The 12,976-nt window shown below is 37.5% G+C and overlaps 1 protein-coding gene across 10 annotated transcripts in view; it reads right to left on the bottom strand.

Moving 5' to 3' along the window:
* Positions 1-12,976, bottom strand: part of SPICE1 (spindle and centriole associated protein 1) — a 65,659-nt gene that overhangs the window by 39,604 nt on the left and 13,079 nt on the right. For 9 of the 10 annotated variants that reach the window (XM_032299043.1, XM_032299050.1, XM_032299041.1 and 6 more), the window contains exons 4-6: positions 9,627-9,770; positions 4,374-4,467; positions 3,538-3,644 (exon numbers count right to left, since the gene is read on the bottom strand). In XM_032299043.1, coding sequence (XP_032154934.1) covers positions 3,538-3,644; positions 4,374-4,467; positions 9,627-9,770 — 345 coding nt within the window. The remainder of the gene's footprint in view (positions 1-3,537; positions 3,645-4,373; positions 4,468-9,626; positions 9,771-12,976) is intronic. The other variant, XM_032299047.1, reaches the window with a different exon arrangement.

Raw genomic sequence — 12,976 nt, 5'->3', positions numbered from 1 at the left:
GGTCCCTTCTCCTAAGCCCTCCACATGTTCTAGAACACAAATCCTCTCACATTCTTCCACTCCTATCAATTATCCTGTCTCTCTACCACATTTTCAACCTCTCTCTGTAGTGGCTTCAGCTGACCAACATTTAAACGTGAGCAAGCCTCTCCCATCTTACCCCGACCCTATACTTATCTTAAGCTATATATATATCTTCTTTCTTCTACCACCAAACTTCTTAAAAGAGTTGTTCCGCCCTCCTCACTCACAACCTACGCCCTGCAACTCTGCTTCTGCCCTACTGCTCTACTTAATCTGCTCTCTATAAGGTCAACTTCAACACACTTACTCCTAAATCAAATGGATATGTCTGTCTTTGTCTTCCCTTACTTTTCTGATCACTCATTTCTTTCCTTTAAAATCTACTTGGCCAGGTGTGGTGGCTCATGCCTGTAATTCTAGCACTTTGGGAGGCTAAGGTGGATGGATCACTTGAGCCCAGGAGTTGAAGACCAGCCTGAACAAAACGGCAAAACCCTATCTCTATTAAAAAATACAAAAATTAGTCAAGAGAGATAGCCCATGCCTATAGTCTCAGCTACTCAGGAGGCTGAGGAGAAAGGACAACCTGAGCCCAGGAAGGTCAAGGTTGCAGTGAGTTGTGATTGTGCCACTGCATTCCAGCCTGGGCAACAGAACGAGACTCTGCCTCAAAAAAAAAAAAAAAAAAAAAAAAAAATCTACTTGATACACATTTCCTTTAACTCCCATAATACTGTATTTTCTTAGATTTTCTCCTACTCTTCTGGCCATTCCTTCCCAATCACCTTTACTGATCTTATGTTTCTACCCTTTCCTTATATCTGATGTGACTAAAGTCACATCACACCTGCTAGGTAAGCACTCAATAAATTTCAGCTATTATTATCCAGTCTTATCTTGTTTGGTAGAAACGTTACACATAGAAAGTGCAATACACTAAAGAAAGAGCAAATCTAGCAACCACAACTAGCATTTGTTGATATTTAAACTTTTAAAATGTTTACCACAAGGCCTATATCAACCTTTTCTCCCCTCATCTGATCCACTTTGAGTGGTTATATCTCATTCCAAAGCTGTAACTACAAATGAAATGCTATTAGTTTCCAAACATCGATCTTCACAACCAGATCTGCCCTAAGCCCTAGACATTCATCTGCAACTGGCCTATAAGATATCCCTGTTCTGGCCAGGCACAGTAGCTCATTCCTATAACCTTAGCATTTTAAGAGGCAGGAGGATGGCTTGAGCCCAGGAGTTTGAGATCAACTTGAGCAACATGGCAAAACCCCGTCTCTACCAAATATACAAAAAATTAAGCAGGCATGGTGGCATGCACCTGTAGTATCAGCTACTCAGGAGGCTGAGGCAGGAGGACTGCTTGAGCCCAGGAGATGGAGTCTGCAGTGAGTCATGATTGTGCCACTGCATTCTAGCCTGAGTGACATACCAAGACCCTGTCTCAAAAACAAGATATCCCTACTCAATAGGTCCAAACTGAACAGCTTCCGAACCCCTCCCACCATTCTTCCAGATACTTTGTTCCTGCCAATATTATCTGCCAATATTACCTAAGACAATGAACAGTGTCACCATCTACTCAAATGCTCAAGCCAGCAAATGCTCAAGTCTATCCCTACTCTCCTCTATTTCCTTCCCTACTGGCACTACTTTGGGTCAGGCCCTCACCACTTCTAAGATGCCCACCAAGTCTTCATACCAGACCCTCTCTCCAGTCTTGTCCCTTCCCAATCCATCTCCCACACTATACTGGATCTCATCATGACTTCTCTTTAAAATCCTTCAGTGGCTCTACTTTTACTTTCCAGTCCTTAGCCCTTCAGGACCTAGGTCCAGCTTGTCTCTCTAACCTCAAATCCTGCTACTTCCCCAACCCAATGACAGAGACATGCCTTAATCATCTATGTATCCTAGCATCTAGTACATGATCCAAAATACTACATGATGAATAAGTGCGTAGGTTCAGTCTCACTAATTCCTATATGGATGAAGAAATTAGGACCCAGAGAACTTAAGTAATACAGTAACAATTTCATTTTTGCTTGGTGACTCAAGATTATCTATAGCAACACCAATTTCCTTTCTGATGTATAGTGGTCCTCTGCTCATCTATTAAGGTGTCTTCTCTCTCCTCCCTCACCAACATTCTTCTCTGCTACCTCTGCTTTGAGAGGCCCCCATCACTGTTTTTCATCTGCTATCAGCTGTAAATTGAGAAAGAACTTAAACCAGGTACGTAAATTAGTTGTATCAGTAACATTAATTTGAAATTCTATTGCTGTATTAACAGTAATAGGCTCAGGTGTGAGAATAGACTCTTAAACACAATAAAATCTGACTGCTTTATTCCATGTTTCTGGGATACATTGTGTACTTGTTTCCAGGCTCCAAATAACCGAAAAAGTACTTAAAGTATGACTGAAATAAATATGGCTAATAGATATGGCTATTTAAAATATGTGTAACATTTTACTTAATTGTCTTTAGAAGTATGAAACAATAAATATATCTTTTATGATTCTGGACTGCTGAGAAATGTTAAGTTTATGAATACTGAGAAATGCTGAGTGTATGGTAAAATATATTGCTTGCTAAGAAGAGTGATGGCAAGGAAAACGTAGCACCACCCTCCCCACCCCGCCCTCCCCAAGAAAACTACTTCGGGCATTCCAAAGTGGCAGGACAATGTATCAATATCATACACAGGTTAAAACAATTCTTCAAGATATCTGACCCTGCCCCCGTGGCTCCCTCATGGAGAATACTTTACAGTTTGTATGAGTTCAGTGGTAAGCCAGCACCCGCTGCCTACTTGGCATATTTTGTGTTATGAGAAAATACCAAACAACTGTTTCTTAATAATAATCACCTGTTCAGAGAGAATAACTGTGTGGGTCAGAGTCTATTCGAGGCCTTCAGTCTAGAATACAGTCAGCCCCTGAGGCTCTCAGCTCAGAAGGCTGCTGGCCCCTCGGATAGTCCCACTTTGCTATTCTTAGTGTCTGCCTCTCAGTTCCTTCTGCGCCGCCTGGGTGGGGGTCTCTACGGCTGAGCTGGCTCTCGGTATTGGATCTTGCAACTCCCTGGGATCACCTTACTCCAAGTGGAAAGGCTCCCTGCTATTTCCATAATGATCAATGGCAGTCTTGTGGAGCCACATGGCCTCGATTTGAATCCCATCTTTGATGCAAACTATGTAATCTTGGCAAGTCACTTAATTTTTCTCAGCTTCAGTTTCCTCATCTGCCAAATGGGGATAACAACAGTATATACACCTACTAGGAAAGCACTCAATAAATTTTAGCTATCATCATCCAGTCTTATTCGGTACAAACATTTCTCACAGAAAGTGCAATACACTTAAGTAAAAGCAAATCTAGCCACCACAAATAGCATTTGTTGATATTTAAATTTTTAAAATGTTTACCACAAGGCCTATATCAATCTAAACTTCCTTTTAGCATGAGTGTTATATCTGTGAGTAGAGCACATTACCTGAGGTTCTATGACAGACTCATTAAAGATAGATTGGGTGACAGGGTCTTGATTTACCACAATGGGGCTCTGAGAGGAATCAGGAGCCACTGTTATATTTGGAAACCCTGCAAAAGGAAAAGAAGTTCTGATGATTTGTTTTATTTAACTAAATTGACTTCACAAGCTCTATACTGCATATACTCTATATACTGCCCCATACTTGATCATCATATGAAAATCTTAAATAGCAGCTCACATTAATGTAGTGCTTACTATATGCCAGGCACTGTTCTAAATGTACTTACATCTATTAACTCATTCTACCCTCACAAAACCCTATAAGTACTAATATTATTTTACAGATCAGTAAACTGAAACTCACAGACTTTAAATAACTAGCCCACAGTAACATTAATAAATTACTAAGCCAGAATTCAAACATTATATGAAAAACCAATGATGTTTCTAGAAAATAAAAAAGGAACTATACACACATTAAAATAAATAATGCGTGTATCTGACAAGAGGCAACGTTCCTCTGAGAGACTGAAGTTGCTTTAGGTTTCAAACTAAGCTTTACTCAAGTCATTTTAAAATTACAAAATCCTTTACACAAGATATTTTAGTTGATTAAAACAATTTATTTTCCTTAGCTGAATTATTTGAAATACAAGTAGTTAATATTCTTATGGAAAGAGATTATAATAACCCTAACCCTAACAACCCTTGTAAATCCACCCTACAATACTTGTAATATAAATATGATGCCTAAGAAAGGCCTGTAAGTTCTTCCAAATAGTCAGTTGTGGGCTATAATTTAATAAGGAAGAAAAGCTTTTGTTTGAATTGAATACCTGTTCGCCTACGAGGAAACAGCTCTTTTGCTGCAGCTATCAGATGATCAGATTTCTCCAATACATCCTGCATCTGATATTGATCAGAAAGAATCTAGATACATGTTAATGACAAATATGATTATTCAGATAAACATATATTTACTTTTCAAATTGCAAAAGAAAAGACCATAAAAAGGCCTGGAGCATGAAAATAACCAGACTATCTTCCTAAAATCCTTCAGTAGCAATATCCTTAAGTACCAGTAGATGGGGCTATGATAACAATTAGTGGCTTTCAAATGCTTGACTCCAAAGAAATACAATTGTGACCCATGACATTTACATACAAGTAAATATATATTTTTACATACATATATTTGTGTGTGTGTACACACACACACACACACACACATTTTAATTAACCTTGCTCCATGAGAACCATATTTTCTTAATATGTATTCCATTTTTAAAATGTTGGCTGCAACCCACTAACTTCCAATTCATTAACAAATTATAATCCATAGTTTGAAAAACACAGATTAAAGATATGAATCTCTGAGCTATAAACTTAGAAGGTGTTTCAACCACTAGAGTGAATTCAGAATCCACTAATTTGTCATGACCTACAACTTCAAAAACATAAGATATGAGTTTTAGGATTAAACAAAAAATGTGATGCTTCTGTGTTTAAAAACAGGTCAGTTTTTTACCCTGGAGAGGTAGAAACACAAAACTACCACTACAGTAGTGCCTCTGATTATCACTTTCAATTTAGGAACTTTCATATATATTATAAGCAAGGCCACAGGCTAGAATAAAAGCCAAATAATTCTCTATGCACCACCACCAGATGGCATTCTTAAGTTAAAAGTACTTGGAAACTGCTCAGTTTCCAACACAGACTCAAACTGATAAAACATCTGGTAACAAATACTCTTAACAGAATTTCTCTATACAACAGAATCAAGCACATACATAATGTGACCTCAGTTATTGTTTTAGGACGCAGAAAGAAAAATAACAAGAGTCACATTCTTAATTTTTCCCTTTCTTCTCCTGCTATAACCAAGCAAGTTGGCAGCCTCAGTGAAAATAAAGCCCTAAATTTATTCCTTCCACAAAGAGTAAGCTTTGGAATGGTATCAGGTCAAGAGCACAGTTAGAGCCAGAAGACTGAAATGCTAGTCCCAGTCAACAACCCTTCCCCAGACCTACAAGGGTGTTATATGGATATGAACTCACTGAAAACCTTTACACCACTCTAGAGATGTTTGAGAATTTTGCTATATCTGGAGATGTTTGAGAATTTATATTATCCCACAAACCAAGTGGGAACAATTATGAGCTTAGCCATCTTCCAAGTACAAGTAATTATGAGCTTAAGAAAAGAATGTGAATGGCCGGGCGCGGTGGCTCAAGCCTGTAATCCCAGCACTTTGGGAGGCAGAGGCGGGTGGATCACGAGGTCAAAAGATCGAGACCATCCTGGTCAACATGGTGAAACCCCGTCTCTACTAAAAATACAAAAAATTAGCTGGGCATGGTGGTGCGTGCCTGTAATCCCAACTACTCAGGAGGCTGAGGCAGGAGAATTGCCTGAACCCAGGAGGCAGAGGTTGCGGTGAGCCGAGATCGCGCCATTGCACTCCAGCCTGGGTAACATGAGTGAAACTCCGTCTCAAAAAAAAAAAAGAAAAGAATGTGAATGAATGAGTATAATCTTTCACTACACTAAAAAAATTACACAAAGCTTATTTCCAAAAACAATTTTGAGTTTATTATTTTTTAAAAAAAGCATTGACCTATCAAAATAAAGAAACAGAACTGACACCTAAAGATTATAAGTAAGAATCTTATTAACCATATTGAGATCTAATTTTTTTTTTTATAATGAGGTCTCATGTAAAAGCCATTATCTGACACCTTCTGCTAGTCCAAGCTTGCCCAACCCGTGGTACAGGATGGCTTTGAATGCGGCCTAACACAAATTTGTAAATTTTCTTAAAACATTATCAGGTTTTTTTGCAACTTTTTTTTTTTTTTTTTTTTTAGCTCATCAGCTATCATTAGTTAGTGTATTTTATGTGTGGCCCAAGACAATTCTTTTTCCAGTGTGCCCCAGGGAAACCAAAAGATTGGATATCCCTGTTTAGTCTCTGCCCTTGAGAAAAAATGGTTTGAGTGGCCAAAGATCAGTGTATTGGCTTTTATTTCTTCTTTCTAGATTTATAACTCCTCTCATAAAGCCCATCCTCTTGATAGGTAAACTGATCTCTACAAGCCTAACTGTATATATTACTCCTCAAATGAGTTTGCAGAGCACAAACTTAAACCTGTAACTGGTGGTACACATGATGGATTTTCAAAGGATCAAAGTCTCTGCAAAAAAAAAAAAAAATTATCAGAAACTTTGTCATCTTAGCCCTTTTGTACCATGGTAATAGACACCAGGTGGAACTGGGAAATTACAAAGAGACTTTAGGAGTTATTACATTTTGGGGATTTATAAGATCTTTATGAAAGCCTCCCTCTCCCTGAGAGGGAACTCTAATTTGCTTGATTCCCATGGCATGGGTACATCTTACAGCAAATGAAATCGAAGATTATGCAGGCCAAATAGCTTTCTCTTAATTTATGTTCACCTAGGAGTCCAGCTTCAGGTGGATGGGTTCTGTTAGCATTAATAGATAATGATTAAGCTTATGTGGATATGTCTAAGAAGGCCTCTGCCTTTGGTCCACTGACTGCATCCCTTAAACAGAGACATTGCAAATTTAGCAACAGTGAAATAAAAGATGCACATATCCATTGACTAAGCAATTCTACTTTTAAGAATTTATCCTACAAATATATGTGTACCCAAAAACATTTTCAAGGATATTTATTACATTATTGATAGTATCAAGATAGAAAACAATTTGTGGGTAACTGACACTACTACTTAAGTATCCGGCAATGTTCTTTTTGTTTCTCCTTGAACGGCAGAACTCCTGCATTTCAGCCAATTACAGGGCTGGATTTCCCAACCATCTTCGTCGGTGGGAATGGCCACGTGCTGACTTTCTGGCCAACAGGATATATGTAATAGGAGTAGCACTGTTCTTCCTGTTTCCTGCTGGCTGGCATATAACTGAAGGAAGCTGCTATGGCCATTTTGTATTCAGAAACAAGCCATGTAATAAAGGACTGCAGAGTTCCCTACCAGCTACCACTTTCCTCTCAACTGTTTCATGAAACAGGAATAAATTTGTTTAAAACAAAACATATAGTAAGTTCTTTTTTTATTTCCAGAAGCTTAAACTGTACTCTAATACACAACCTAAGTGTTCACCAATAAAGCACTGGATAAATGTGGTACATCTATATGCTACTGGCCAATAAAAAGAAAAAGTAGATGTCTAAGTGCTGACAGGGAATCATCTCCAAGAAATGCTAGTAAAGAGAAAATGCCTGAATCCCAATAAGAGGAGGTTCTCAATCCCTGCAGCACATTAAAATTACATAGGAGCTCTCTAAAGAACACCTACATAGGGCCACATCCCAGGCCAACTAAATCTGAATCTCTGGGTACAGAATCCAGATATAGTTATACAGATACAGAGAGGTTTTTTTTGTTGTTTTTTTTTTTTTTTTTTTCTTTTTGAGACAGATTGTCACTTTATTGCCCAGGCTGGAGTGTAATGGCACGGTCCTGACTCACTGCAACCTGGGCTGAAGCAATCGTTCTACCTTAGCCTCCCGAGTAGCTGGGACTACAGGCACTCACCACTGCGCCCAGCTAATTTTGGGGGTTTTTTGGTGGTGGTGTTGTTTTTGAGACAGGCTGAAGTGCAATGGCACAATCTCAGCACACTGCAACCTCTGCCTCCCGGGTTCAAGCGATTCTCCCGCTTCAGCCTCCCAAGTAGTTGGGATTACAGGCACCAGCCACCATGGCTGGCTAATTTTTGTGTTTTTGTAGAGACAGGTTTCACCATGTTGGCCAGGCTGGTCTTGAACTCCTGACTTCAGGTGATCTGCCTACCTTGGCCTCCCAAAATGCTGGGATTACAGGCATGAGCCGCCATGCCCAGCTGTTACACATTTTTTTAATGGAGCTTCTTGACCCTGACTGACTGTAATGTGCAGTGAGAGTTGAGAACAACTACACTAGTGCCTGAGGCAGCAGATCTACAAAAAGAAGGCAAAGAAATGTCACTTATCCTCTCTCACCACCCTTCTTTAAACACCTTCTTCTACCACATCTATAACTTATATGAGAAATTCAGGACATTAGCAGGAACCCTAGGGAAAGGAAATAAAAGCCCAGAGTCTGATGCAATCCAAGCAGGCTGCCTTTCTTCATGGTCAGATCTGTATTTTCACACCTTTCACTGAGAATTACCACACAGCATTTAAATGTATGTGACTTGTCCAAGATCACCAAAAGGTAAATCTGTAAAGAAGCATTCTCTCAATCAAGCCACTGTTCTTTTCTCAAGCTCATGTAAACATTTATTTGGGAGATATTATTCTTTCCGGTATCTCTAAGACTGAGACTTTATTTCAGTAAGAAGCCTAACAAATTGCTCAAAAAACAATGTATAATTCAAAGCTGCCATGAAAGGTCAGATAGCTAAGTGCTGTACATAAGCTTCAATCTGAACAAGAAGCAACACTCCAGACAAAGCACATTCCTTTACAATGACTTCAGCTCAAATTTTAAAAGGTTATTTGCTGTAGTTTCCTCTTATTTCCCATATTGTTTATCCCTACATATCTGACTACTTACCCAAACACCCATGTCTGGCAAAAGGTTAAGCCAAAGACAAGTTGCTTACTACTCAGTTGGACAAACATACAACATTATTATGTTCTTTTTTTTCAAAGTAATCTAACAGCACTGCTGTTGAACTAAGAAAAATAATTATAGCAGCTTATACACAAAAGGAGGAATAAGAAAAGATTGTGCTCATCACTTTGTAAGTATACCACTGAAATCTCCTAACAATACAACCAAATAATAATTTAAAATGTGGGAAAATTCAGGCTAAGAAGTTAAATAATTTACTGAGGGTCACATAGCTAGTACTGTATGTTGTAGAACAGAAATTCAAACCACCAAACTAGACTCCAATCACTCTGTTGCTTTTTTTTTTTGAAGTCCACATGTAGATTATTGAATAAGAATGCAGTGATTACTAGAGTCACTCCAATGTGAATCAAATTGAGGGGAAAAACAAAGAACCCTATTTATCTCTTTTTTCTAACTCTAATGCAGTTTAGCATTACCTCCTTCATGATAGACAATCTTCTTTTCTCCAGATTTGAAGTTTCTGGTTTCTGCTTCCTCAACTTTCTCTTCAAAGCTTTTTCTTGGAGTTCCCAGTGTACTAACGCTCTATTCTTTGATTTGTGTATTTCATGACGACGTACCTATATAGAAGAGAAAAGAACATAATGGGGAGAAATGCCAGATATAGGTAACAGGGGGATGGAGGCAGCAAACCACATTGCCATGTATGTGCCTATGCAAAAATCCTGCATGTTCTGCACATGTACCCCAGAACCTAAAGTGCAATAAAATATGTGTGTGTGTGTGTGTGTGTGCGCACACGCGTATAACATAAAGGAACGTTTTAGACATGAAGAGGTGGCCTATTCAGATGGTGAGACCACCTACTCTAGTTTGTCACTTTTTAAACTTCTTCTGGTCCAATATATGCATATTTATATATATTCACAGCCAAAATTTTCAGTCCCCTAAATTTTCAAAAATGATCTTCAAGAAATAAGTATATAGAACTGGTAAACCCACCTAAAAGATATACCGAAAGAAATATCAATTTCTACTACTTTTCTGCAAGACTATCCAGAAAGCTAGTGTTTTTCAAACCACAGGTTGGGGCTCATTTAATGGATGATAAAATCAATTCATGGGTCAAAATCAGCTTTTTTTTTTTTTTTTTTTTTTAACATGCACACACATTGAGCACAATGTAAAAGGTACAAAATCCACTGAGTCATCTTTAGCAGACACACTCATTTCGTGATAATCACATCACCACCAAGAACCAATAATGCAGTGTGTTCATAGCCCTTCAATGGCTTTGTGTGGAAGTGGGTCACTGAAAATACAGAAGTCAGGGAAGTAGAGTTCCTGAAGTACAAGAAGAGATATAGAGATATGAGCCACAGGTCTTAAGTGTTAGAGGAGAGGGTTCACTAAGGTGGCTAAAAATAAAATTAGATATTTGGTTTTACAAGCACTCTAGTATTCAGAACTATGAACATGAACATATATGATAAAATGTACTGCTGAGTTTTCTCCAGTAAATAGGAAATCAATCCATTAAAGAAACAACCACAAATATAACACATGGATTCTGACTCACAAAAAACAAATGAAGATGACTTTTTTTAGACAATTGAGGAGATTTGAATATGGGCTGAGTATTAGGTGATACCAAAAAATTATATTTACTTTTGTTGGATGTAATAATGGCACTGTGATTATGTTGAAAAAAAAAAAAAAGACATATTTTTTAAAATGCAAACTGAATATGTAAGCACAAAACGATGTATTCTCTTGAATTTGCTTTAAAATATTTCAGTGAAAAAAGAAAAAGTTAAGATAAAGGAAGCAACTATGGCAAATTTTTAATAACTATTGTATCTGGGTGAACAGTACATAGTAGTTATTTCTATTCTTGTCTCTGTTTTCCCATGAGTTTGAAATTTTTCATTTAAAAAACGTTAAGTCAGTTGGGCATCACTATTATTCTCAATAAATAGTTAATGAGCACCTACTAGGATTAAGGCTGCCAGGTACACAAAGATGTATAGGATATGGTCTGTATCTCTCAAAAGCATTAATAATCTGCCTGTGGAGATTGGCCATATCCATATAAAGACAAATTACATGAATTAGATGTCATTTACTCAATGCCTTAGTTAGATAGTAAGACCAACAATAGTTTAGAGGAGATAATTTGTCAGTTTCAAAAAACAGGACTTCAAACTCACTATAAAACTACAGTAATCAAGACAGTGTGGTACTGGCATAAGGATCGACAAATAAGTGGGATATAACTGAGAGTGCTGAATAAACATTTATATTTACAGACAAGCGATTTTTCAACAAGAGTTCCAAGACAATTCAATGGGGAAAAAATAGTCTTTCCAATAAATTTAGCTGTTTGAACAATGATTATCCCTTAGCAAAAAATAGAGTTGGGCCCCCCTCCTACCATACACCATACAGAAAAATTAACTTAAAATGAATCACAGTTCTACATATAAGAGCTACAATTATAAAACTCTTAAAAGAAAACATAGGAGTATACCTTTGTGAACCTTGGGTTAGGTAACAGTTTGTTAAACATGACACTAAAATCTCTAGTGAAAAAATAAAAAACATGTAAATTTGACTTCATCAAAATTAAAAACTTTCCAGCTTAAAGGACACCATCAAGAAACTGAAAAAAGAACTAAGAAAATGGGAGAAAATATTTGCAAATCATATCTGATAAGAAATTTATATCCAGAATACATAATTTTTATAACTCAACAATAAAAGCACAAATAATCCAATTTTTAAATTACTAAGGTATTTGAATAGACATTTCTCCAAAGAATATATTACAAATGGCCAAAAAGTATATCAAAGGATGCTTAACATCATCTGTCATTAGGGAAATGCAAATTGCAACCAAAATGAGATAGCACTTTACACCTACTAAGAGAACTAAAATGAAAAAGGTGACAGTAGCAACAACGTGGGGAAACTGGAAGCCTCATAGATGCTGGTGGGGATGTAAATGGTGCAGCCACTTTGTAAAACAGTTTGATAATTATTCAAAGTTAGTATGGAGAAATCATATGACTCAGCAATTCTACTCCTAGATGTATACATATAAAAGAACTGATAATATATGTTCGCACAAAACTTGTACATGAACGTTCACAGCAGCATTATTCCTAACAATGCAAAAGCAGAAACAATGCAAATGTCCACCAACTGAACAACAGATAAATAAAATGGTGGATACGTACAATGGAATATTATTTGACAATTATAAGGAATAAAGAATTAATATGGGCTGGGCATGATGGCCAACACCTGTAATCCCAGCACTTTGGGAGGCTGAGGTGGCCAGGTTCCTTGGGCCTAGTAGTTCGAGAAGAGCCTGAGCAAGACAGCAAAGCCCTGTTTCTACAAAAAATACAAAAATTAGCCAGGTGTGGTGGCATGCACCTGTAGTCCCAGGTACTCAAGAAGCTGAGGTAGAGATGGCTTGAGCCCAGGAGGTGGAGACTGCAATGAGTGGAGACTGATACATGCTAAGACAGGGATGAACCTTGAAAACATTATACTAAGAGAAAGAAGTTAGACACAAAAGGCTACATATTGTATTCCATGCATATGAAATATCCAGAACAGGCAAATAACATAAAAGCATGAAGTAAATTGGTCATTGCTACAAACTGGGAGGAACTGGGCACAAGGACTGACTGTTAATGGATATAGGGTTTCATTTTGGGGTAATGAAAACATTCATGTTGCACAACTCTGAATATACCAAAAATCATCAAACTATACACTTAGAACAGGTTTTTTTTTTTTTTTTTTTTTTTTAGAC

Source organism: Sapajus apella, unplaced genomic scaffold, assembly GCF_009761245.1.
Source record: "Sapajus apella isolate SASKATOON/1434 unplaced genomic scaffold, GSC_monkey_1.0 scaffold40, whole genome shotgun sequence".
NCBI lineage: Eukaryota > Metazoa > Chordata > Mammalia > Primates > Cebidae > Sapajus > Sapajus apella.
The sequence above is the reverse complement of the archived record's forward strand: the minus strand, read 5'-3'. Positions and strand labels throughout refer to the sequence as shown.